This window comes from Buceros rhinoceros, unplaced genomic scaffold, assembly GCF_000710305.1.
Source record: "Buceros rhinoceros silvestris isolate BGI_N320 unplaced genomic scaffold, ASM71030v1 scaffold40583, whole genome shotgun sequence".
In the NCBI taxonomy this organism is placed as follows: domain Eukaryota; kingdom Metazoa; phylum Chordata; class Aves; order Bucerotiformes; family Bucerotidae; genus Buceros; species Buceros rhinoceros.
Window position 1 is genome coordinate 298 of NW_010406113.1, and position 27,338 is coordinate 27,635.

The 27,338-nt window shown below is 40.1% G+C and overlaps 2 protein-coding genes across 2 annotated transcripts; one reads left to right on the plus strand and one right to left on the minus strand.

The window, feature by feature from the left end:
- Positions 1-3,654: 3,654 nt before the first annotated feature.
- Positions 3,655-24,163, plus strand: TXNDC11 (thioredoxin domain containing 11; the record flags this gene model as incomplete). Its single annotated transcript, XM_010133959.1, has 11 exons — positions 3,655-3,904; positions 4,605-4,702; positions 6,612-6,741; positions 10,490-10,583; positions 11,824-11,936; positions 13,135-13,335; positions 14,963-15,746; positions 17,580-17,725; positions 18,496-18,605; positions 20,375-20,455; positions 23,437-24,163. Coding segments are annotated over 11 exons (2,635 nt in total), but the record flags the coding sequence as incomplete, so codon positions are not given.
- A 2,404-nt stretch (positions 24,164-26,567) lies between these two features.
- SNN (stannin) lies at positions 26,568-26,831 on the minus strand. The gene has a single exon (XM_010133958.1). The coding sequence runs from the start codon at positions 26,829-26,831 to the stop codon at positions 26,568-26,570; it is 264 nt and encodes an 87-aa protein (XP_010132260.1).
- Between the last annotated feature and the right edge of the window lie 507 nt (positions 26,832-27,338).

The following is a 27,338-nucleotide window of genomic DNA, read 5'->3' on the forward strand; positions in this document are numbered from 1 at the left end:
GGCGTGGGGGTACGGAGTGGGGGGAAACAGGTCGCTTCTCGCTAGTGTCGACACCCCCCTTACCTGCACCTGCTTCAGTCAGAAGGATGCTTTGCGAGGGGTTTTTTTTCCCCCCAGTCTGGTGGTGCTCCTTTTGGGAGCTGGAACTTTCTTCACTGCCCAAGCCTCCCTGGTTCCTGTTTGCTGAGAGCCTGCGGTACGGGGGTGCACAGAACCAGACGATGCTTGTAGCTGGGAGTGCAGGGAGAGCTGGGTGATGCGCGCCAGACTCCTAAAGTCACCACAGCTGGGCAGCTCGTTTCTGGAGCCTAAACCGGGGTCCGAAAGTTCTGGGTGGGTTTTAGGGCAAGGGGACTGGTACGTGCTTCAAGTACATACTGTATTAGTTTAAGAACATCTGCTGTATTTGGGGTTTAATTTTGGGAGTGGGAGGCTACAAGGATCTGATAGTTCCCTGTTCTGCAGGGTCTGACAAATACTTACTCCAAGAAGCACTTGATTTGTAGGTAATGCTTCTGCAAATTACTAAGACCTTCTTTTCTCCCCTGTCCACCGAGGATGTATTTGTATTTGAGTGAATTTTAAGTCTACAAATGACTTGCTGTGTGAGCAGCAGTGCCTCTGTTCCAGCAGTCTGTATCTGACAGTGGCCGGATAATTTAGATGAAAGTGTGAAGCTCTTGTTGTGTTACAGAACGTATGATGAAGGATTTCTGAACTTAGTCACCTGCCTGTTTTACTGTCCATTACTAAAGAAATCAATTGTTTATTTTTACACCTACAATGATGCTTCTATTTTCTTCCTGCTCTCCTTTATTTGAAACCTGCCCGTTCCCTCCGTTTTACTGCTAGCTGTGCTGGAAAGCTCACAAATGGAATGTGCTTGGAATGTGCTTCTCGCCACCCTGTACTCTGTGCAGGAAGTTTGATTCAAGAGGTGTAGCTTTTCAGATTGTAGTTAAACAGACAAACTAGAATCAGAAAAGTATTCCTCTTTGCATTGCTGTCAGAAACAGAAAATTCAAGTGTAAAAATTCCATGTACAGTTTGGGGGAGGTTTAACTGCACGTGTTAACTATGACTACAGTGCAGTTTCTGTATGCACATCAGTACGGCAAGTCCCAGCAGCAGAGTACAGTTAGTATCACTGCACTTAGACGTGACTTTTGAGACCAGTGGATAAATGTCTGGAAAGGGAAAATCCCTTTACTACAGGGCGATCTATTAGTGGGGTTTGAGGTATTGGGGGTTTATGGTGACTCGGGGAATAGCGAAATGAAACCTGACCTAACGTGTTATTATAGAAGGCCGGTGGTTTAGTACCTGAGTTATTTCTGGCACTATGCAAATGTCTTTTGAGACAACCCCGCTCTAAGGACCTTGCAATCAAAGGGGCTGATCCTGCAGACACTTGCATGTGCTTTCCTTTATGGCCAGGGTGTTCAGGCTGTGCAGCAGGCAAATACCACAGTCAGTGTTTCAGTAAACAGCATGTGATTATTATGTTTGCGTAGTTGTTTATTATGTAATCCTTGGCTTATACTTGTATAACTTTTAGGGGTTCATAGCACTATTCTCTTTGTAGACCTGGGAATTGTGTGAAAGTACTCTGTTACGCATTTAGTATTGCAGAGGGAGACACTCCTGAGCAAATCAGCTGAAGAAGCTGGTAGCTGTTGATTTACGGTGTTTTGGTTTTTAATAATTACTGGAGGTTTTTTTTTTATTTGAGGGTGGCCATGTAGTTCCTGACTCGTTCATGTCATGGGACTTCTGTTGATCTGTTTTACACTTTCTTGCAGTTTGGAACCTATGTTGTTTTTAAGGCTTGTGCTGTAACTCTTGAGCCAGTTGTCCTCTTTCGGTTTAATTCAGTAGAGGAAGCAGAGGTTTAAACCATATCTAGGCTGTCCGTTTTCAACAGACTAGTTAAAGGAGAAATTCTGGTTAATGTCTGAAGAAGTATGTGTTGGAGATCAACGCTTTGCTGCCATGTTTGGCTTTGAGCAGCTTATCAGCATGCGAGTGCTGACCCGTGAGTTAGAGCTGTAGCGCGTCAGGTGTGTCCCGTCCCTCTGGCAGTTAGAAATCATGGGGAGGAACTAGCAGTTTGGGTAAGCTGGGGTGCAGAAATGGGAGGGAACCAGAGGTCTTGGTTAGGAGGTGGCATAAGAACCTCAGGATTGGGACAGGACATGCTGGGTTACTGACCAGGAGAGGAGGGAAGGATCGAAGGGAGAAGTCCATAGAAGAAATCAGGGTTTTGGCCATCTGTGTGAAAACGTAATTTTGTGAATGGTGACATTAATGAATTGTAAATGTGAGGATCCAGTTAATTCGGATTTTGAAGCAAATTTTGTCTCTTAGATGTGATTTAAGAATTTCCATAACTTTTAGAAAATGTACTGGGAGCGATTCTTAAAATGTTGAGCTTTGAGGGCATGCTTAGTAACCTGGAAACGAGAGAAGAGCTGTAGCTTTTGTGGGTTCGTGTTATAAAAACAAAGGCACTTCTTCCAAAGCACATGATTGTAAAGTCTGAAAACATGTCGGTGTTGTTAGGAGGTTGCATAACCTATGACTTTGACTGTGTTCAGGGCTCAGAAATTTTATCACAGTTACTGAAATTGTAACCTGAGACAAATGCCAGGGACAAAGATTTCACTATTAGCGTTTCAGTGTGATACAAGGTAAAGGAATGCATAAGGAGTAATTTCTTGGGTGACAGGTAAACTTCCTGTCACATAAGGAACAATGGCAAAATTGAGCATTACAGTGGTGTGGTCCAGATTTGAATCGGACTTGCTCTAGTGTAAATATAGCTAGTGGAAAATTTTGGAATTAAGAGAATCTAGAAAAGAGAAGATGATCATTCACTTGCATTTAAGGCAGTTTATGCCATAACTTCTGAACACTCTGGAAATGCAGAGTTCTGGATTAGTAGATTACTGATGTCATAAAAAGTGGTTTCCTGAGTAATTCTGTATGTAAATGAGTTTACATTCATGACATTCTTGGTATTACTGGTCCAACTTATTTCTCTTAAGAAACTTAGTCTGTCATAATCTCTGTAAACAGAGAGTCTCTCTTTGCTGATGTTGCCCTTACATTGAAGAGGAAGTGCACCCTGAACAGCTGTCAGTCCCTGCTCTAAGCAGTAAACTAAACTAACACACGCCGACATATTTTTCCTGATACAGGATAAAAGAAGAATAGAATCGTGTAGAATACTTTAAAGCAAAGGATAAGGCAGCGTAATAGCCTCTGTTTGAAGAAACATCACGTCACAAAGCTTCATGACTAGTGTCTCTTCTCTTATCAGGGTGCTCCTACCTAAAGTACACGTGTTAAAAGAGGATGAGGCCAGGGAAGAAATCCAAAGAAATCACTCTTCCTGGTAATTTTATGCTCTGTGGCAACCAACAATAAGAGTGTGAGCTAACATACCCATGAACATGGTGCATGGTATCACAGTGTGACTTTCTGAAGCTTGTTAAGGGTGATGTTCAGCCTGTTGTGGTATTTTGTGAAACTAACTCAAATGATGAAAGTTGTAGTTGTTTGCATCAGTTTCTAAAGTTTTGTCATTGCATGACCTTTGCTAAGATTGGAAATTAGAGCTTTGGGCACACTTTTTTAACTGCTGCTGGACAGTCTCAATAACCACGCTTCATTTCCTTCCTGCAGCCGAGCAAAAGATGTAACAATGCCAGCGAAGCTTCCCGTGAATTTTTTCTCCACAAGATCTCCAGTCATTGATCTTTTTCGGGGACAATTAGACTATGCAGATCACCTTCGTCAGGATTCAGAAATTGTGCTGTATTTCTTCTATGCGCCATGGTGCGGCCAGTCCATTGCAGCAAGAGAAGAAATAGAACATGTGGCCAGCAGATTGTCGGACCAGGTAACTTCAGAGAAGATACATGTCTTAAACAGGACCTGATAGCCCATGCTAGGTTATGTCAGCCCATAGGAACAAGTAGGACTTGAACGCTCACGTTTTAGGGTAACTCAGCCAGTCGTCTTAATTGAACATACAGTGTTAGAGCAAATGGAGAAAAACTGGGACACCTGCTCAGCTGACTGTTATTTCAGCTCCCGAGTGGGGAGCTCTACAAGTTTCTGCTTGGAAAGTGTTCTCAGATTTATTCACCTGCATTCAGACAGAAACTGCAGACAGTTTGCTTCCAGTTCCAGGATCCTTGGAGACACTGGTAATCATACGAGATTGCAGCCATAGTGCTGCTTTGTAGCAGTTGGTTACCTGTGCATGCTTCACAGGTACAGCTGTCCTAAACCTCTGCTTGTTGAGCTCCACTCAGAAAAATTAATTGATGCAGATTACGGCTAAGTTAGTAAATTTGAAGGGTTTGGATTAAGAAGCTTGAAAACTAGAAAGAACAATGACCAAAAGCTCTGGTCTTGCAAAATGACAAAAAAAAAAAAAGGGCCGTGTGTGATAGAATTAATGTGAGCAGACATGGAATACCGAGTTGAAAAGACGCTGAAAATAGCAGATGGAATGGGTTGGAAAAAACACGTGTTAGATAAAGAAGGTCACAGTAGTGTCCTTGGTTAGGTGTGAATTTTTACGTGCTTTGCAGGTGCTGTTTGTGGCTGTAAATTGCTGGTGGAACCAGGGCAAATGCAGGAAGCAGAAGCATTTCTTTTATTTTCCTGTGATACACTTGTACCATCGGAGGTAAGATTTCATACTTACAGTCTGGGTTTTTTATTATTGTTTTAGGAAACAGAGCTGTTATATAAAATGTTGAATTTTTAAATTGTTACACTTATGGCTGTGGTAAATATTGCAGAGGAGGAGATACTGGGTGAAGCTTATCCTGAAAGCTACTTAGGTGGCAAGAAGGGCTGTAAATGTCAGTTAAATGACGTGCTGCACAATTCTTCATCAGTAAGGAATTTGTCTTTTGCCTGTGTGTCTCCTGGAAGTTCTGTCTCCAATGAAGAGTAAAGAACTCAGATTTATGTAGTAATTTCAGTTGGCTGCTTTCTCTGTAGGTAGATTATCTCAACTGGTCCCGATTTGTGACAGCAATAAATTCTAGTGGCATTTAAGTGCATGAATAAATGGCACTGTGTACTGAAGACTTTCTAAATTTGAAGTTTACGCTCTCTTTTTTATGCTCCAAATGTTGGGATATCATTGTGTAAAATTTTATATAATCTCAGTTTTATTTTTTAGTGTTTGTATGTATTATCCTTTTTCTCTTTTCCCCTTTGTGCGGAGCAGAAGGTAAGGAAACACAGTTTCTAATGCTAGGTACAACAGAGCTGGATGCTGTGTAGTGTTACCACCTGCATTTTACTTCTGTACTCCAGTCTTGAACTGCAGCTCTCTTCCATTACAGAGGCTGATCTTCTTTCTTTATGTATTGAGGAAGAATCCCGATCTTTGGCAGCTGAGCTTGGAATAGACACAGATGGCACTGACATAATTCAAACTGTAATAAAAACCCCCTTACAGTCCCCCTGGGATGAACATTGACTTTGACTTATTTGATCTCGAAATTACAACACATCCACTTGGGTATTATAAGTAACCTTAAACAGTTGGAACAGGATGAGAGGTGTGTTTGTATCAATACTTCATAAAAGACCCAAAGGGTAATCGCCCCTCGTGCCTTAGATACCGAACCTCGAATGTTGCCTGCTGGGCATGTGACAGGGTTGAAGCAGTGCATGTTGCTGTGAAGACAAAGGTTTGTAATAAATCAGGATAGGATGTAGAATAATCTGGTGGGCTCTAGAAGACCATTTCAAAGCATCTGAATATAGGTATGTCAGTGTGGTATTTTCAGAGTTGCCTGTATGTATAAACTATATAAAAAAATACATCACATTAAATTCTTCAGTGGGAATGGACTAATTCCTCGTGCTTTTTGTGTTTGATTTAATTTTGGACTGTGATGCCTTGTGCAACTTAATGGTAACAAATCAGATGCAGTATTTCAAGGGGATGAAAGAGAAGCTCTGGAGCTCACAGCTGTAAGGCCTGGCCAGCCTTCTGTTTCAGCACTACCTAATGTGGTGTGAGGTGTTCTGTCAGATGGCTGGGGGAGAAGCTGTAGGCACCCTGCATCTGTTCATCAGCAGTGTGGCTGGATTCACCCCTGCTTCACTGAGTGCTGCTTGTAAAACTCTGTGTAAGAATAACTCATCTTCTCAGATTGATACTGTTTGAACTTCTAAACATATTAAAAAAATCAAGCGAGAATAGTGACTGTGTTTTTAAGACACTTGCATTTGCTGCGGACAAAGCAGAGGGATATGTATATGGTCACATGGTTCACACCTGCATTTTACCAACTTCTCCAATGGAACTCAGGGAGGGTCTCCATCCCATTATCCCCACCAACACACTGCACCTACCCGTAGACACTGCATTAGTCACGCAATTTCTGCACTGTATTTCAAGTCTGGTAGCACAACTCCTCCAATCGTTAGTGTCCACTGTAGATGAACACAGGCAGTAGTTCCCTAGGGGCCGAGCATGCTGTCTATGTAACTCCTGTCTCTGCCACCCCCAGGAGGGACTCTCTCTATTGTTAATTTAAGTCTTAATGTTTTATTATTTTTTTTGGTACTAGTTTTGGACCAATTGAATACAAAGGCCCTATGAGTGCTGTTTATATTGAAAAGTTTGTTCGCCGGGTGATGACACCACTACTCTACATCTCGTCTCGATCAAAATTACTAGATTTCCTCTCAAATTATGAGGTACTTGTCTCTCTTCTCTAGCTTTACCACTGTGGTTCAGAAAGAATTTGACTTGTTTCACAATTAAATTTGATCTGCTCCAAAGTACTAGTTTATTTCCAGGATCCTGAAATCAGTGCCCTATAAATTTGTTAAAATCATAAAAATACGAAATGACAAATCCGTAATGTTGGTTCCCTGTATAGTGACTCTTATGATTTAATGATGTTCTTAATTTACAGTACTCTAGTATGTAGAGACAACAATCAAAGTTGTTACCCCACCAAAAAGTTACATATGAACAAGAAAGAAGGGAGAAATCTTTTTGCACAAATCTTGCAATCTAAATTGGGAAAGCATTTTGAGAAATACATAATCATTGCTTTAATTTTTAAAGGAATATTAAGCCTTTTGAATAAGAGAAGTCTAAGTAGAAACAAATGTGAAAACTGTTGAAATAACGGCTCACAACCACTCTGTATGCTGTAACTTCATGGTTTTAATCCGCTGGTACATTGTGTTCTATTAATTTGTGGTCTCTTGTGTTCAGAGGTGCCAAGATTGGTAGCAATACCAGTGTATTAATAACTTCCCATTAGGCAAAATGCACTGACAGCAGAACCGTTTGTAATCCCTTTACAGCCGTTCGTTTCTGTAGTACGCAGTGGGGAAATACCATAATCTTACTAAACCTGAGCTATTAGAGCAGAGTGGAAAACCCGATCGACAGATCGATACCGTAGTAGTGGCCGAAACACCCGAGGGGCTTTCCAGCATTGCGGAATGAGGCAGGGCTCCTCTCTGAACTAGCTGGCGTTCAGCGCCTGGTTCTGCTGCGGGCTGGAGCATGACCGGAGCTGTTAGATGAAAGCTGCCACAGCATGAGGGGACTGGCAGTCGCCATGGGTAGGTGCTGTGCTGGTCATGCTTCAGCTCATCCCTCAGGCGCTATCCATGGGTTTGTTTTGCGGTGTTTTAAGCGGGAGCTGTGAGTCAGGACTAGTGAGCTGTGTGTCTGTCTCTGTTGCTGATACTTTCTGTGATTGCAAACAAGTCTCTTCTTCTTTCATTGTTTCAGTTTTGCCATTCTCAAACTCCTTATTTTTTGCCTCCTATAGAGATTTGAAAAAAGTCATGCTTGATTTTTGGTCAGTTAAGTGAATTATTTTTTGGTAGGCTGCAAAAGGTAAATAACAGGCCTAGTGTCATTAAGCATGAATTTGCTTTACAGTAGGAGGTGCCCTTCCACTGGAAAAAGACTAAGGTAAAAGTCAAATTTATGGGGGAAACAGAAAGTATTTTTTTAAAATACTGCTTAGCAGTTGAACAGATATATTTTATTTCTGTGTTCAAACTTCTGTGCTTCCAATTCTGTGGCTCCAAATGCCTGATCTCTCTTCATGTTCAGTATTTGTTGGCTTTTTTTTCTGAAATGGACTAGGAGTAGAGTCTGGTATGTCATACTGCCCTGCAGTTGTTTAAGGCCTCACGAGGCTGTTTCCTAGACCATGGTACCGTGTGCTCAGTATCTTGCCTCTGTAAAGTTGGGGAAGAGGGGACAGAAGAGGTATCTAGCCAAGACAGCCAGGAGCTCTACCCACACTCCACTGAACATCAAAATCCGTTAAACACGTTGGCATGCTTGAACAAACAAGTACCATAAAGGTACCAAGCTAAACATTCAAGGCATTTTTCATTAAGTTGAATCACACCAGGAGATAGGGAATCCAGCGGTATTTTAACTTGTATTCAAGTGTTAATTAGCATGTTTTTATTTCTAAGTACTGATGAGCAGAATTCAGCTAAATGTATGAGCAAGTGGTGTCAGTTACGTGGTGTTACATCCGTCCCTTAACCCAGTCATGAATATCGTGAGATGCTGTGTTGATCCCTCAGAAGAGGGCGCTCAAACTCCGTGAAAAATTTTCAGGTCGAAGACTCAAAAGTTAAGATTCTGCATTTTCTGATACTTTTTTTTTTTTTTGGTTGCGGAGTGATACTAGTGCAAAACTAGAATGGGATGAGAATTAGAATTTAATTTTTGAGAGCAAGGGAAAAAAAGCAGTTAAAATCTTGGAGTGTATATGAAGATCTAAGTTCTATCAGGAGAAAGATATGCAATTGCAACCATACCTCCAGGTACCTGTAAGTACCTCTAATCAGAGGTCTTTGGTTCTCTTAACTGCAGGGATGTAAGTTTCAGACGGTCAAGCCCCATTCCTCATCTGACTAACCTAAGCTACTCATCCTTCGGAGACAGCGGAGAAAACAGGCAGCTCCTGTAGTTAGACAAAAAGTTTGCTCATGTTTGAAAATTGTGTGCCCAGGGAGATGATAATGATGTGGCTTCAGGAGAGGTGGGGGGGGTTGTTCTTCTCTGGGAGGTAGCTGGCATGTGTCTTAACGTGGGTCAGCATTCTTCTTCGCTCTGTCTGTGTAGAAATGCTTGCTGAGCATCAGACAGCTGTGTAGCATCTGACTCAGAAGTGGATTTGACTTAATACTTGCGCTTGTGTGGGATACTGTGGTGCTGATGTTAGAAGATGAAGTGAGAATGTGCTTTCAGTTCTGGATATGCAATGTCTTTATACGGCTGGTATGAATAACTGAATTCATATCACTAGTGATAGTAACAGGGGATATATATGTTCGTGTCTTAAATTTAAAATTTCACGTGTAAAACTCAGCAAAAAAAAAATAAAGCAGCCTCCAGAACACCAAATGAAAATACTTAGGTGGGAATATATTTACCACACAAATGTGATCGGGGAGTCTGGAATCTTTTGTTCCACAGCGATTCCTAGAGTGCTCTTGCTTTGTGTATCAAATGCTCTTTCTGTATGCACTGGTGAAGCTGGGAAGCAAATAACACAAAATAACCAAATTCCATCACTTTGTGCTGAAAGTTTATTAAGCGATGCATTATAAAATATAATTAATAATAATTTTTAATGGATTATATTTTGCAAAATTTAAAATGAGAACTTCACCAAAATTTTGGAACAAGAGAAGTCTGAAGACTCTGCCCCGCTCTGTTCCAAGGCAGCTATCCCAGATTCTCGTCCTGAATTTGATATGAAGCCATTCAGGCTTCACAGCTGTCAAAGTCAACAGGGCTATTTAGGGATGAGTCTTTTAAACTTTGAATTGTCTGTTTGGCCGTTTGAAGAGCTTTATGAATATGCAGGTGGGATATGGGGCTCTTTTGTTATTTTTGTGCAGCTGATCTCTCACTGACTCCTGCAGGAAACAATCGAGGGATTTGCAGTGGCTTAATGATGGGCTGATAAGGTGGCTTAGTCGTTCAAGTAGTCATGCACAGAATTTGTGAATTCATATGTGGTTGCTAATAATGTGTGACAGAGCGAACAGTTAAAGTGTTCCTGATGTTTCCAGTTCTAAAAGAAGTCTTTATGATGCTTATGGTCCTTATCTTGGTGCTGGAACTGACTCATAAAATAGTTGCAAAACAAATACTGCTTTTAGTGAACTTCGATAGCTAACGTGGAAAATACACCACGTGAAACTTAGCTATCTACAGCCATAAGGACCCTCTCACACCTAGCCTTTGACCGACAGCTTCAGAACTGTTACCCATTCAATCTTTAAACATTACAATCTTCCTCACAGCATAAAGTGACTGTTCTTCAGTTTAACATTATTGTCTTTTTAAAAAATCTGTTGTGTTTGACTGTAGGCAAATAATTGCTGTCCCCATATATTTTATGTTTGAAAATAGCTTAACCAACTCTTATTCCTATTATTTCAGCCTGGAGTTCTAGGATATTTTGAGTTCAATGCGTCACCTCAACCGCCTGGTTATTTAACATTCTTCACATCAGCATTACATTCGTTAAAGAAAGGTAAAAGCTTCATTTTCATAACTTAAGGCATCTGTGAATGAGTTACGTATTTGGGCTTCATTAGATTTTTTGCAGTATCGTGTAACTGGGGAATTAATCCCTCTTGAGGGTTTCTTGATGTTGATCTCATTATGAGACTGTCTTTTATTAGTGTGAAGATTGCTTACATGAGTCTTATTATGTCATTGGTCATCATGGAATAAAGTATAAGACATATATATGCTATACATTAAGACACAGTTTCCTTAAAAATCTGGATGTGTGGCTGCAACCCATATAGAGCCATTGTCAGACTGGCACTTAAGCTGAACCTGAGAGTGCTTTTGTCTTGTGCGATGTTTGATAGGACAGGTTTGGAGGCATTGAGATGAGCTTTACTTTGTCAGTACCTAGCAACTGAGCTCAGTAAAGTGCTTTCCGGGGTGGGGTTATCGAGCTGGTAGGAGGCAGCTCGATGAGGATGGTTGTCTCCCCCTGTGGTTTTGCATTAATAATCTAACATACAAAACCTCTTGTATTTAAATATGCACACTTTGTATATGATTAATGCCTTTTTTGTGGGGGGATGTGACATAGATTTGGGGGGTAGAACTTCCTTAAAGTTAAGATTAGCACATTTTATGGATGTTTCTTCCTGTCAGCAAATGAAGGGAATTGATACCATTATTCTGATTTTTACTGTGCCGCTGACTTGGTATATGACATAGAGCCTGCTCTCCTATATTGTGTTCTGTAATTTCTCCGTTTATATGTTGGGTTAGCTCTTTGCAATGTAAGATGAGAAGCATTCTGTCCTTGTGTGTATGTACTTATTTAAATACATATTATGGTATTTCTGTATCTATAATACATGTTTACTGTGAATGTACATCATCTAAACAGTCAATGCTCATACCGTTTCCTTATACCTATATCTGACCTTGGCTTTGAGCTGCTCTAACACATCGCAAGGTGCGTCTGTGATACCAGATGCTATACTTAACAAGCAAATCAAGAAACTGGACAATTCACGTTAACATTCTCTATATCCTGAGTGCAGAAGGGGAACACATTTGTTCTTGTTGCCTGATCTTGTCATCTGCATCACTTAATTACCAGTATCGGCAGCTGCTGTTCCGTAAGATTTCTGTGCCTTTACACTGCAGTGTTCTGTGTTTTGGTTTGAAGGTCTCGTAAGGCTTTCAGGAGAGAAGTTCTGTCCATATAATTGTATTTAAAAGCTGAATATTTGCCCTTTCAGATTACCTTGGAACAATACGCTTTGGAGTGATCACAGATAAACGTGTTGCAGAGGAGATCTCTTTGGTGCATTCTGGCAGCGTGTATTTGCACAGACATACCAACACATCTCTTGTGAGTATTGTATTTATTTTGTAGTCACTCTTGAGACAGTACATTGAGACTGAAGCTCTGTCATAGTAGACCATGCGTGTTAGACAAAGCTTTAGGATACAGGATATTTAAGAGCAGTATTTTTGTACAGTAGTACACATTCTCTTTCTACCAGTCAGCAGCTGTTTTAAATAGTAACTAAGACCCAAGTTGATCATCTCTGTCAAAACAAAACTAAAAAATCCCCAAGCACTTCAGAAATAACTACACAAAGACTTTAGGGAAAAGTTTCCTCCTCTTTCAGTAGGTCAGAATTAGAAAGCTGCTTGAATGAGGATATGGACAAAGATTTTGTAGAGAGGTAATAGGAATAGTGAAAACTTGGGTTTAATTTAAAAGCTGTGACATCACACTGATTAGAAGAATCATGCAAATTAATTTAATTGAAAATTTATAGTAACTCAGTCTATGTACCTCATTTTTGGAAGACTTTAGACTGGAAATAGTAACTTTCAGATTTGCTATTCGTCATAGAGACCCTATCTATCCACACTGCTAGCATGCGTGGAAACACTGTGAAGATCAGTATTGCAGCGTGTATTTTATTCAGTTGAGACTAGGGAAAATGTGGATTTTTCAGGTTAAATTACTGCTAAGTAGATAAAACTACACTAATCTGTCTAAATCATTTGAGATAAATTTTTCTTAACTTATTAAAATGACCCTCGAAGCTGTGAGTGCTTTTTGATATGCATTTCTTCTCTCTGCATTCAGTAATGAGAAATACCACTTTTAAATGTAGGCTTGATGTTGGCCTTAAAAGACTTGTTTAAAATGAGTTAATGTGGTGAATGGGTAGTGGGGAAAAGTTTTCTAATATGCTGTAAATCAAGATATGTGATGATACCAACTTAGAGGCTAAGCTCTATTCTAATGAGAAAAGTAAAGATTATAAAGGTGTAGTAAAAGAAAGAGGAGCTTCCCTGGTAGAACACTTTTTGCCTGAGAAGGTTGTGTGTGCTACTGTGATCTGATGAGCTTGTGGAAAGATTTCCCAAAGGGAAAGGGCATCTGAAACGCCGCAGCTTGCTGACTAGTGTAGTGCAGTCTAGAAGGGGAGCTGTAGGCATTACGGTAACAAAGCATGCTGTGTTTGAGAACTCTATTCATCACTAAACCAGGTGAGGACACAAAGTTTTTTTTTTTCCCCCCCTTCAAGATCTATCCAAATGACATCGTGAACTATACTGCTGAGAACATTTGCAAGTGGGCGCTAGAAAATCGAGAGATGCTCATACGCTGGCTGAGACCGCATGGTGGAAAAAGCCTTCTTCTGAACAATGAGCTGAAGAAAGGACCAGCACTTCTCATATTTATACCTTACAATCCCTTAGCAGAAATTCATCCTCTTTTAGATGAAGTAAGTGAAATAATTATTTTTTCACTTCAAAAATACAAGGATGTGAGAACTCTAGTCAGGGTTCTGAGCTTAATTGTGACAGATATATCGTTTCATTTCATTGTTCCAAGTGTTCAGTTTTGTTTAAAAACACTTTTTCTCAAGCCTGATTATCACAACTTTACACTCCTTTGCATGCCACACAAGGGGCCTTTGCCTTGTGTCAGCAGTTGTTTAGAACAAGCACCTAATTCTTTTCCTTTACTTCCTTTTTTTGTGTGAGTGCTGCGTGAGCGATGTAGATCTGTGGTCGTCTGTTGGCTGACATAGCTCAAATAAAAGAGCAGAATGTATTAAGTATTGCAGGACTGGTGTTTTGTCTACCCGATTCTATTTCTCCTCTCCTTCTGCCTTAGCAAAGGTGGTTTATGCAAGAAGAACAGTCTTACTTGAAATACAGCCCAGTTGAAAAACTACTCAGAACTAATCGGATTTTTATATCCTGTGCATTCCTTAGTCGCCTTCCAGTTTTCTCCTCCTCTGTCATTATTTCCATTTCTGATCTGCCTAGGACAGGAGGTTGTGTAGCTGTGCAGTAAATGAGATGGGGAAACTAGCTTTTCCCTGGGCTATTTTTCATCTGGAACCCATTTTCCCGTTTAGTATAACACAGCTGCACATGATGGTGGTGATCGCATGGCACCGAGGACAGTGTGGAACAAGAAGCAAGCATCTGTGGACGATGAAAAGCAGGGCTGTTTTCATGGCAGTCCTGACTTACACACGTGGCATCTATGTCCTGAAAAATGATTCCCATCAAAGTGTCCTTGTGTATGCATTGTGTGTATGTTCTGTATTTTGATGATGCTTGATGTGATAGATGAGGATGAAGGGAAACTTCCTCTCTCATTTTCCTTCCTTGTATGTTCTGTTCTTTGTCCCCTAGAAAGGGAATTCCTTCTGTGGTCCATACACGTCTTTTTTTGCTTCTTGTTTCCCCTCGGTTATGAAAACCAGAATGGTGGTGCAGCACAAGAGTGTTTGCACTGAGAGGCAGGCTTTTTTCTTTTTTATCCTCTGCTCTTTCTTCTCCCAAAAAGTCACATGTTTGATATGCAAAGTACACCTGCAGTATTACAACTGTGTGCCCAGGGCTGGGAGGATACTCATGCTTCAAGGCTGTTACACCTACACCAGGAAGAATCTCTCTTCCCTTTTCATGTGGGAATGCTTTTATTTATTTTCTCTTCATGTTGGAAAATAAGGGAAATTCAGGAAGCTGTACTGATGAATGCTTGATGTAGTGGGATTTAACCTTACAATGTAGTGTAACTGCACTTCAATAAATATGATGCGAAGAGGACCTTGAGGTCAGCGTAATGGACTGAAAAAATGTAAAAGCGTTTTTTTGCTGTTCTCTACATTTAATTCTTACATGCTAAAATATCTGAAAATTTAACTTTGTTATCAAGGCAGCCTCCTATAATTTTTTGTAAGAACAAAGAAGAATAGTCAACTTCATGTTTTTGAAATTCCATCTGCAGTTGTATATATTTTGTTAAACCTGCAAAGATAAGAGCATTTGAGTGAATTATGTGCTGTTAATATTGATTTGATTTTTTTTCTTTCTTTTTTTTTTACCTTGTAGATTACCAGAGTGGCCTTGGAATATCACAACTGTAGTAAAAGCCAGGCAAATGAGCCAAATTTTCAACGCTTAGGAGACACTGATTCACCAGCTGTTGATTCCTCTGAACCAGATGCATATATGAAATTATCGGAAACATTTTCAATAACCAAGTACCCATGCTGTAACACGGTGGTGCTTCCGCAGTGGCATTCAATCTCCAGAACTCACAATGTCTGTGAGCTTTGCATTAACCAGACGCTTGGTGTCAAACCAAATAAAGTTCATGTGCCACACTGTAACTTTTTAGAGATAGAAGCAGCTTTGGACTCGTTCTACCTCCAGGAACATACCTTTTTTCAAGTTCTGTCAAATACCATAGAATGCAGCAATTTCCTAAGTTTCTATAGTCCCTTTAGCTATTACACTGCATGTTGCAGGACAGTAAACAGGCATTTTTTAAGTTTCATGAGTTCTGAGAAGACCATCTTTCAGACCCCCAAAGCAGCATTTTCTTCCCATGGGAAGAAAAGTAATACCCAACGTTCTATTCCTCACATTGAGGATAGGAATCATTTTATTCCTGACCTTCATAGTAGTGGCACTAACATTACTGGTCTGAGCTGCAGGGTCAACAAAACCTTGAATCTCTATCTACTGGACTCAAATCTTTTTTGGATATACGCGGAGAGACTAGGAGCATCAAGATCTGCTCACCGTAAGGAATTTGCTGCCATTGTTGACCTGAAAGAAGAAGTGCACTATGTCCTGGATCAAAATCAGTCACTTGTTGGATCTGCCCTGGGTATGGTATCCACTATACAAATCCTTGAAATAAGAAAATGAAGTTTCCAAGTAAGCTGATGAATGGAAAACTTAATGCCATTTTGAAAGGTCAGACTATAGTCAGCATTGTGAATCATATTTTACTCTATTCTAGTTTATTTAGTAGTTAACCAAGCAGTAGAATCGCGTTCTGGATGACATAAGAACAAAGTTTCACATACCGGAAGTAATTTATTATAAAAGAAGTGAACATAGTGTTAAAATAAATCACGAAGATATGCAGATATAATTCTCATAGCATGAATTACATTCCCGTTTTGCTATAAATCTGTACGTACAAAAGCAGGCACAACACAGAACAAATAGCCATGTTCTTACTAGGGATCCCATCCAGCCCTGGATACTATTGCCATCCCAACCCCACAGAAAAACACTCTGGCAAAACAAACAAAAACCCCAGTGACCATAAAAAGATGCTTAATTAAGATCAGGGTGAGGAGATAAACATTTCCTTCCCCTTTCTGTGCCCAGTACTTTCTGTCTCAAACTTTTTTCAGGTGATAGGATTTCCTGAACGTGATGAGAGTTTCTCTGCTGCGTAACACTCAGCATGTTTCTATTCCAAGTCATCTGAATGTCCAGAAAATTTTTGCTTCTATGTATTTTCTCAAGGAGTCACTGTAATTTGTTTGGGTTTTTTGTTGTTTTTTTTTAAATTATTCTACTTCCTTAAGCCTCTTAATTTTTTATTTTTTATAATAACAAAACAGATCTGTGTTTGATACCTTTATCAGATCTCAGTTTTTACAGGAGCTTTCTAAGAATTTCAGAAGTATGGCTTTTAATTAGCCCCCTTCTTTTAATTATTTCTTAATTATTTCTTAATTATGCACAGATATTCCAAATCAAGAGATCTAGAATGAAAAAAACCTGTTTTGGTCTGAAGTGAGAATTTAATGAAATGCTGAATAGTAAATATTAAATACGGTGCTGTTTGCATTTCAGACATAAACTTGATGATTTAGTATTTTGTAGGTATGTACAAAAATGCCGGTTTTACTTGGGCCCAGTTGTTTTGGACTGGAAATAACAGTGCAGGATTTGATCAAATAACTATTTCTAGTGTGTTTGGTGTCATGTCTTTGTCTTGATTATTGATTGCTCTTCTGATGCACACAATAATGTTCCTCTGTCTAAGTTGAAAAGAAGGATACAGCTGATACCGTGCAGCAATTTAGAGAACGTGGTCCAGGCTTGGTAGTGTAGCTGAAGGTAGCTGAGGGCCTTTGGAGCTTGTTTGAGCTTTTTACCACTGGCCAGCTCCTTGTTAAATACCTTAAAACTAAGGAGCAAGGTGAACGAAGAGGAAGGTGGTCACTGGTAAACGAAAGATGGCTGGTCATGTTGGCCTGGGAACAGCCCCGTCTTTAAAGGTCTAAAGCAAAAGCCGGATTTCAGGGAAAGGATTTAAAACTGAAAGAATAAATGCAAGTAAATGTGGAATTAAGCAGCCAAAGATAAGGGCCAAATACTTCAGTGCCGTGTGGAAAGTGAAAAGTGGTGAGAAGATACTATTTATGACTCTGTGAGCGGTTAGATGAGAAGGGTAGAGAGTGATTATTGTAGTACATTGAACAGGAGTAGAGCAAGCTTAGAGTAGTGTGAAATTTTATCTTGTTTTCACACCACTGGTGGTTAATCAATAGTTCATACCAAACTGTCAAAAATTAATGACATGAAACCAGGTTTGAATTTGTATTTTCTCTGCAAGTTCTTCAAATTTCAAAGGAAAAACTGCCAAAATCATATTTTTGATACTGAAGTAACTTGTTATGTATTGCTTTTGTTTCAGAGAACTTCATAAGAAATTTCAGTGTTCTCTACAGTCCCTTGGAAAGGCATCTTGTCGATGACTCTTCAGTCCGTTTTCATGAACAGCGTATAATCACTGAAGTGACCACTAATACCTTCCATGAGACTGTGTTTGTGAGCGAGAAGGTACACCTCACTACTGAAAAAGTTTCTTGCAAATCATTGCTCAGGCTTTTGAGAAGGGGGTCTTGGTTTTTTTCTACATTGATGTGTTTGCTTATTTGTAGCATGAAATACATTATTTTGTACCAATTCAAAAGGTTCAGAAGGTTTTAAACCTAAGGCATTATTTGAAAGTGCTCAGCAAAACCCCCAAACTGTTAGAGGTAAAAGCTTTCCAGTCGCATGCCGTGGAGTTGCTTTACAGCAGATGTCATCCTGAGCAGTAGTTCAATTACTTTGATTTCCTAAAGATGCGATAGTGAGCATTAATAGCCGTTGTCTTTCAGGTCTGCAATGAATGAATGAATGCATTTCCAGTGTGGGGTTTCCAGCAGCTTAACTCCCGCTTCCCTAGTTAAAGGCCAAAAGCAGAAGTTAGACATAATCTTTCCCACCCCCCCCGAATGGAGTGTACGGTCACAGTGAGATGCATAGGAATTGAACGTTGCGAAAGAATCTTGGGAAGTGTAATACAGTTTGGTGCGTTTTCACTTCGGGAATTATCCTAAACTAAATCATCCTGTTTGTTTTGTCTTTTTCTTTATGAAAAGAGAATTCCCCAAGAGTTTTTGTGTGTTGCCAGTAAATAGCTTATAATGAAGTTTATTAACATTAGAATACAGTTTCCTTGCACATTTTAAGGGTTCCCAGTTTTAGATGCTGTGAAGACTAGTCCTCCTTTACTGCAGATTAACTACAGGAGATAATCAACCCTTCGCCATGTCCTTTTCCAGAGTGTCCTGCTGCTCTATTATGGACAGTGGTGTGGATTCTGTGCTTCCCTTAATCACATCTTCATTCAACTTGCTCGGCTTTTGCCTCCAGATAATTTCACTGTGGCAAGGTAAAAAGATTCTCATCTCATCTCTCAAGAATAATGTGAGCTCACTGAGGTCATCAGCCTGGAAAATAATTACTTTCTTGCTCTCTACAATCTTGCAATGCTAGATGTGAATGTCAGTTAATTAATTTCTCTCTGAACACATTATTTTGTTTTCTTCTGTATAAATTTGGTGGTTTTCAATCTCACTGCAGTACTTAGGCTGTTTAATTAAAATGAATTTTTAAACTGTGCGGTTAACCTTTGAAGCTTGATAATTTCAGGAAGTAAATCAATAAAACAGCAGCAGAAAACAGTATTTACCCCTCTGATAATTTATAGCAAATTACTATATCCTGTAGTACTTTATTGGAGAAATTGTTTGAGAGAGGCAAAATACATATTGTTGCGGGTTAACCCTGATGGGCAGCTAAGCACCACACGGCTGCTTCATTGAAGGATGGGCGGAAGGAGAGAGAAGAACGCAAAAGCAGTGATGCAAAGGCAGGCAGTCGCCGCCTCCCGCGGGCAGACGATGCCCAGGCGGTTCCCAAGTGAAGCTGTAGCAGAGATCCCTTTCATTGCTGCCGAGCATGCCATTGTGGGATAGGGCATAGCTTTTTGGGTAGTTCAGGTCATCTGCCTGGTTGTGTCCCCACCCCTCCGTGACTCCGCTGTGGGGGCAGAGAGAACCAGAGGCGGCCTCGGTGCCGGAGAAGCACTGTGCAGCAGTAACCAAAGCATTCCTATGTTATCAGTGCTTTTTTCATCACAGATCGAAAACATACCACCATACTAGCTACTATGCGTATAATATATATTTTCACACATTTATATATATTAAAATATAATTTTATATATACATGCATAAAATAAATGGTTTTTAGTATAATTTCCAGGTCTTTTAATGTTTCAGTGCAACCCAAACATTCTTGTCTGTGTATTTAATAATACATTACTATTTACAACATCTGCTCTGACTGCATCCTTGTTTCACTCTGACTGAACTTCAGAAGGCAGCATGAGTAGGAAAAAACTCAGTTACAAGTCACCTGTTTATAATTGCAGCTTTATTCCCACAGTTGTGATGCTCCTCTCAAATCAGCAGCCATTCTCTTTCTTGACTTTGAAGTTCTCTCATTTGCTCCATTATTTTTATTGTATTACTGATGTGATCATCTGTGGTTTTTCTTCTATAATAAAATTGTTGTAATTAGTAAGAATTTTATTTGTAATTGAAGAAAACCTAAAAACGCAGAGAAAAACATAGCAAGCAATTGAACAAGCATTTCACACTTGTTCACAAGAACTTAGAGCCGTAGAAAAAAATTGTGCCTTTAAGAATGTGCTTGTCCTGGGAAGAAACAAGGTAATTTCCTCAGAGAACCACTTGAGGGGAAAATATTCATGGAGCTGCACTTGAGGAACTGATTAATGAACAGGAAAATCTTCAGTCTCGTTGAAACTGTTGGGCAGGTCTTTGTGTCAGAGGAGGAGGGTGTGTACGTAACGAGTGACTGTGTGATTTGATTGCTGAGGGAGAGCAGTTTGAATGCTGTACGTGTTTTTCTAGGGAACAAAAAACCAGGTATTTGTTACGCTGAGATTCAGCATCCTGAATGTCTGTAATTCATTCTGCTGACTCATATACGCATCATGTTTTTGACATAACACACTTAGAATTACTTTCGCAGACACTTGCACTTCCTTTTCCGTCCCTAAAATCCCCTTTACAAGACAATACAGATTGTTCATCTGCCTGTTCTCTTCATCGGTGTGTCTTGTCTTAACAGAATTGATATCACTCGAAATGACCTTCCATGGGAATTTATGACAGACCGTCTCCCAACCATTTTATTTTTTCCTCAGCAGAGGTAATGTAATTCTCTTCCCTGTGTTCTTTCTAACTTCCATTTTACTAAGTAATAATAATTATATGGTTACATGTCTCAGTAGAGGAAAAAAAAGTCAAACAGTAACTCATTTCCATATGTGCATTCTTACTTTATGCGTATTCTAAGTAAAAAACCCAACAACAACCCAAAACCCAAACAGATATGGGTAGCCGTAGTATGCTACTCTGTAGTATGTAGATGGTGATGCAATGTAAATCTAGTGTAACTTGTACCTAAGCTTTTCCAACTGGATAAACGAAGAGCGATCTCAAAGAATATTACAATGGATTCTTGCAGTAAAATGCAGGGATTTGCTTGTTATGTTTTTAATGTGAATAAAAATTTAAAATAAGCACAGATGGAGCATAAGTGATCCAGCCAAATCTTACTCTCATTTAAGAGAACAAAACCCTAATAATCCTGATGTTACAGAGGGAGAGGAGATAGATCGTTACTTGTTTTTAAAGTAAAAAACTTGTCTTTAAAACAGTAGAGAATCTGAGTACTACAGGAGGGCTTATGCATCCTTTCAAAATACTACAGGGTCCCAATCCGTCTGTGTTTCTGCCTCACTCCTCTGCGGTGGAATGGGTGTAACACGATCAGAGGGACTTTGGGAGTGTTCCCCAACTAAGTCCTTTCAGGTTGCGTTTCTCTCACTGTTCTGATTTTGGCTTTCTGGGGGAATGATAGAGACTTCAAGGGAAAGCCATGCTTGAAGGTGAGGTTATTTTCTGTAAGGACTTCCTGTGTAACCTAACACTGGTTATTGAAATACCTTTTTTTTTCCTCTCTTAAAACAACACCTGTTGCTCCACTATTTCACTTGGGCATATGTATATTTTTTCGAAGTTTAAAAAATTTTTTGTTGAAATAGCACAGATACTTTAATTGTCATTATTGTTCTTAACGCTGTTGACTAAATTTTTTTTAGCAGTAATTTAAAAAAAAATTACACAGCATTGCTTTTACAGATACTGTAGAATGACATCATGGGAATGTGTGTATCTTTTCATTGTGACTCAGTAACAAGTGCTTGACTTTTCACAAGAGAAAAGTAGCAGCAGATTAGTGGCATTCTGGAAGCCTTGTGTTGTTTCTTTCAAACAGAAAACAAATGAAGCTTCATCTGAAGCAGTTTAGCACCTACAGACGAACATACCCAAAGGAGATCAGCAGTAAAACAAGGTGTACATGCTGTTGAAGTGGAACTATACACAGCCAGCAAGACCTCAGAGAAGGAGCGAGGAAATAAGAGTGCAGGACAGGGAAGTGTAGTTTCAAGGAGACTAGGATTGAGAATAATTTTGGGGATGATGACAGAAAGGCGAGTTGGAGGAAAGGAACTGATTCATGAATAGGTGGATGAAAAAAAGCAAGACAGAGGAGGGTGGGCTAGAAAAAGGCACAAAGGGTGGGTTGGGAAAAAAAGGAACTCTCAAGTTAGGGATGTAAAAGGGCAAGAAAGTACATTGAGGAGTGGGATGGGACCTGGAGTGGCATACAAAGGTCCTGAATCCTACTCTTCCTCTGCAGCAGGGAGAAATTCGGAAATCCACTGTCAAACCCCGGTATCATTTCTGCTTTCTACCAATACACACAGTGCAGGTGCATCCACTCTCTCATAGGCTGAGGAACAAAAAAGTAACTTGAGATGCAAGAGAATGCATAAGCATTTGAGAGTGCTTAATTTATTGTTTCAGATAGGTTTGTGGTGTTACATGTTTCCTGTGCATTTGACTTGATTGACCTTCGTTTTTGTTTTTTTCCAAAGTTTAATACTCAATCTTACACAATTATAGTTTTTATAGAAAGGAAATTAAATCAAGCTCTCTAACAAGGGCTTTGCTTCTGCCTAAAGTGACTGCTTACTATTTAAAAGCAAACTGTACTTTTTTGCTCTTTGCAATACCCTTCTGATGTTGGAACACATTAAGCTACTTCTTCCAGGATAACATATAGTTATCAAAATAATCATTTCTCATCAATAGCTTCATCATCTGGACTTAACTTTTAACAATGTCCGTTAGAATTACAGAATCGTTTTGGTTGGAAGAGACCTTTAAGCAAGTCCAGCTGTTAACCCAGCACTGCCAGGTCACCGCTAAGCCGTGTCTCTCAGCACCAGATCTGTATGTCTGTCCCCTCCAGGGATGGGGACTTCACCAGTGCCCTGGGGAGCCGGCACCAGTGCTGTACAACCCTTTCTGTTAACACTACTTGTGACCAGCCACTACCTGGATTTAGCTCCATTCACCCCCACACTGGGCTCAGTCATCCAGCCAGTTTTTTACCCAGCAAAGCACGTGCCCATCCAAGCCACAAGCTGCCAGTTCCTGCATGAGAATGCTGTAGGAAACGGTGTCAAAGGCTTTATTAAAGTCTAGGCAGACCACATCTGCAGCCTTTCCCCTGTCTGCTAAGTGGGTCACCTTGTCATAGGAGATCAGGTTAGTCGAGCAGGACCTGCGGTTCATAAACCCATGCTGACTGGGCCTGATCATCCTGTATGTGCCACATGATGGCACACCTCCGTAAGAAGGAGGAACACTTAAACACTCTCCTTCAACTTTTATCAGTGTTAATACCAGTACGCTCTGATCACACCTGCCCAACAGTGATGCTACCATGTCTATTTACAGCGCATAACCCATAACTGGGATACTTATTTCCACAGTAAAATTTGTTTTCTGAAATTTGACAGAAAACTTTGCTCTCACACAAATATCAATCTGGTAAAGAGATGCTTACCACACTCGGACTGGAATACAGTTAAAAGGGTTCATCAAAAGAAAATACTGTGTGCTCTATCTTTATTAAGTGTGTTTAAGTTTCTCTTAGCTGCGGTATTAACCATTTTTGATTAAAAAATGAGATACCAAATTGAATAGCAGATGCTTAGATAAAGTTATCACTGCTTACCTCTATGAATGTTTTAATATTAATTTATGTCTTTCTAGGAAGGAACAAAGTGTGAAGTTCCCTGAAGACTCTTCAGTTAACCTTCCTAATCTCCTTAAATTTATTTTACGCCATTCAAGTCTTTCTTCAACAGAGCCCTGTACCAAAGAATGCCTACATAAAGAGACAGTTCTACAGCAAGGACACATCTCACACTTAGAGAGAGAAATTCAGAAGTTAAGATCAGAAATTAGTGCTCTTCATCAGGCCCACAGCCAGCTTGAAGCACAGCTTTCTGAAGCTAGGAGAGAGGAACATAGACTACAGCAGCAGAAACACACACTGGAAAAGCAGCACAAGACTCTGCAGCTCCACAGTGAGCATTTACAGGCCACATACGACCAGAAGAATCAAGAATTATTAGAAATGGCTGAAAAGCTTCAAGAATTAGCTGATGCATCAGAAAACCTCCTTAAAGAGAATACTCTACTGAGAATCCTGGTGGCATCAAGGGAAGGAAAGCTACAGAGTAAAGATGAAATTAAAGAATCCCTTCAGTCAGAGCAAACCCTTTCTGAAGATAATGATGTATCAGTTTCAACAGCTACTACCACATTAGAGGAAAAAAATATTGATAATACTGATACCATAGAGACAAAACACAGTAGTGGGAACAGGACAGAATGATTGCTTACACAGTATCGAACGATGCAGTATTGGGTAGGTATTTATGCAAATTTTATTGAAATTCATTGTAAATAAAGACATCTTCCCCACGTGATCTAGAAAAAGAAAAATCAAGTGGAATATTTTTGTATACTTGAACAACTTACTAGATACCCACATCTACAGAGGAGAATGGAAAACACTTTCTGCACTTTACTATTGCACTAACTTGCAAACACCTATCCATTGAAATTAAACATGTTTTTTAGGGACAGCAGTGTGAAGCACTTCCTGACTAAGGACCAGTTATTTTTAACTGGCTTTCTCTTGCAGCTGCTAGAAGAGGAATTAGACCTTCAGTTTGTACTTCTCCATAATTCCTGAAGTTTGCTCTTTACACTGCATTCTTTGCTGAATTAAAATAGAGATGCTTCATCTGTGCAATCAGTAAACTTGAAGAGACAAAGTCATCTTGCTCCAATTACTCTGTCCTAGACCTTCAGCATTTTGTATCACTTTTGTATACCAGTTACCTGACTGTCTTGAAACCTGCAAGAGCCATGTGTGAACTGTTCTCTACTGAAAACTAAAGAAAGTCTTACTGAATTATTCCTATGCTCCTTGGTTTGTAAGAGGTCTAGAATACAGCCGTTTAAGTGCATGGGGCTGGTTATACATGCAAGTCTCATGAGACGCAGTATCTTGAAAACACCCAATGTGCCAGAGTAAGAACAACACTTACCAGCTGTACCCTGTGTAGTACTCAAGAGGCAACAGCGGGGGCTTTTTGCTACTGACAGCATTAGTTTTGCTTCAAATTACAGCCTTCGATTAAAAGGCTATATTAAAAAAAAGGCAAATGTAGCACTGAAAATGCAAGTCAGCATCTTACTGTAGAAGAAAGGGACAAGACTTTTTGCCTAGGCCATTGCCTTGCATATAGTTACAATTCTCAAGCAAGCTTGCTAGGCCTGTGTTACTTAGTTATTCCATATTTACAGGTACAAGAAGCAAGTCTTAAGGCTTCTTACAGAGCTAAGAACTTGGACTTCATTATTTGTAACTTATCTCAGGGAACAGATTTACAGCAGCTTTTTTCTCCTGGGCAATTAAGTGTTTAAAAGCGTCAGTAGGCAAAAGAAGCTACATATAAAGTCATAGAAAACAGGTCAGCAGCCTCAAAGCATGGTGTGCCTACCCTAGAAGTTTTCGAATGTGTAAGCTAATATGTAAGCTGCCATTGATGGCTCAGTATTGCCCCTTCCCCTCCAAGCCTCTTGAGGTCCAGAACTCACCCTTTAACACATCTTTTTACAGTGCCCATGGCTGAACTATAGCCCACGCAGGAAAAGGGATGTCCTTATTTGGAAGGACTTCACCATTGCTTGTCAGTTTATGTAAGTTTTTAGCTAGTAATGTCCCTTGCCCATATCAGCATTTGTTTTTGTAGGAAAGACTTAAACTTATAGCAGTACAGTTGAATCAGGAGTTACCTACAAGATTAACTGAATTTTATAGTTGACTGTCTATAGACTAAAATGCCTTTTTACAACAGGCTGTTAACATACACCCTAACTGCTAGATAGACAGACAGGGGTTCTAAGAAATGTCATACTATTTTCACTTACGCCAGTTTTACTAAGTAACCGCTTCTGCGGTTTCAGCATGCAGACCTACAGAAGGGAAAAGCCTGCTCTTACTGCCATTTCAAACTCCTGGAAACCTTCTGGACCATCCCTCAGAGTTCAGCATCCATCATTAGTTCCCAGGTTGGAATCCATCAAAATGGCAGTTTCCTTGCAGTTTCCTTCTACATAGAGAAGTCGGTTCTAGCAGCCAAAAGCTTAACCTACCTAGCTGCAACTAAAGGAAATCACTTCCTTTCTTGGAGCTCCCATGTTTCTTCCCTAAACATGTTACTGAAGGCTTATACCTTCTTTCCAGAGAAAGTATTCTGCATCAGTCCAACACGCTGTTAAGAGTGGGACTTCTGACTCTGTGGCTGCACACTCAAGTGAGTAGCAGAAGCAAGCTTTAACTGCAGATTTTGTTTTGAAGGTCTGGAATTCCATGTACAGTTGTGGTTCAGAGTCCCCTTGTGTTATGTACAGCTGCATCATATTATTCCCATATGCTGTGGGACACAAAAAGCTTCTGTCAGCCTATTTACAGTTCACAGTTGTAAAGTAGTTCACATTACAGTAGTAGCTCCATCAAAATAGGCTCAGCTAAACATTCAAGTAACAAAAAATGCTAGTAGTCTCTTCACACCAGTATATGGTGGTGTCCATTGCCGGCAATGGACATGACGCCGGGTGGCTTGGCTCCTGTCATAGAGGAATTGGGATACACAGTCGATGCAAAGTGCAGCTTCTCAGTGCATGCAGTTGCAAACAAAATTTAATCCTCATCAGGGTGTTTTTTGATGAGTAGCGTGCATGTGACCAGGTTCTTCACAGTATAGAGATTCTTCTGCTGGTTACACACATCACAGGCATAGTCCATATACGTGTGGTGCCCCAAGTTAGCTATGTACTTCTGTGCCATTTGGAGTTAGCTTAGCTTTCCTCTCAACACAAGGTCCTTTAGCAGAGTACTGCACCAGAAGAAAGGGCTCTTTGGTTTCTCCTTCACCAACAATGCTTTCCTCATCTTCAGACTGGCTGATCTTCTGCAGACGCAGGTAACACCAGCAGCCCAATATCAAGGCACCAAGAGCCGCAATAGCAATCAAAATAACAATAACAGTCACCACTCCAGTGGTGGGGCTGTGATCCATAATAGACATGGTCAGTATTTCAGATTGTCTGGCTTCAAGAAGATTCTTCTGTCCTAGGCTTGCTGCATCTTCAAACCCCTGCAGTGGAAAAAAATAAACACTTCATGAAGTTTGCAGTTTTACCATATTCAGCAACATTATAATCATGGTATCATTTGCAATGGCACGTAACCCTCACACTCCTACAGTTCTTACGCATTTTAAGCTCTTCCTCACCATCTTTATTGCAGTCTCAGCTGCAACAGCAGCATCTTCATACAGGCCCTGCAGGGGAAGTCAGTCTTAACCAACCTTGAGCCAGAACCATTAGGTTAGTGAGTGCTAACCGTTGCACTTGAATTCTCACCACCATTTCAACATGAAAGAGTCAGGGCAATTCCAGTGCAGTTCTTCACCAACAAAACTCAAGCTGGAGACTAAGCTTATTCCCTAACATCTCATGGAACGTCAGACCCATTAATACTGCCACATAGCCATCTCAGCAAGGACACATCCACTGACGAGTTCACTAAAGTT

Excerpts from the sequence above, each read along its gene's own strand:
- SNN (XM_010133958.1), bottom strand. The coding sequence starts at position 26,831 with ATGTCTATTATGGATCACAGCCCCACCACTGGAGTGGTGACTGTTATT.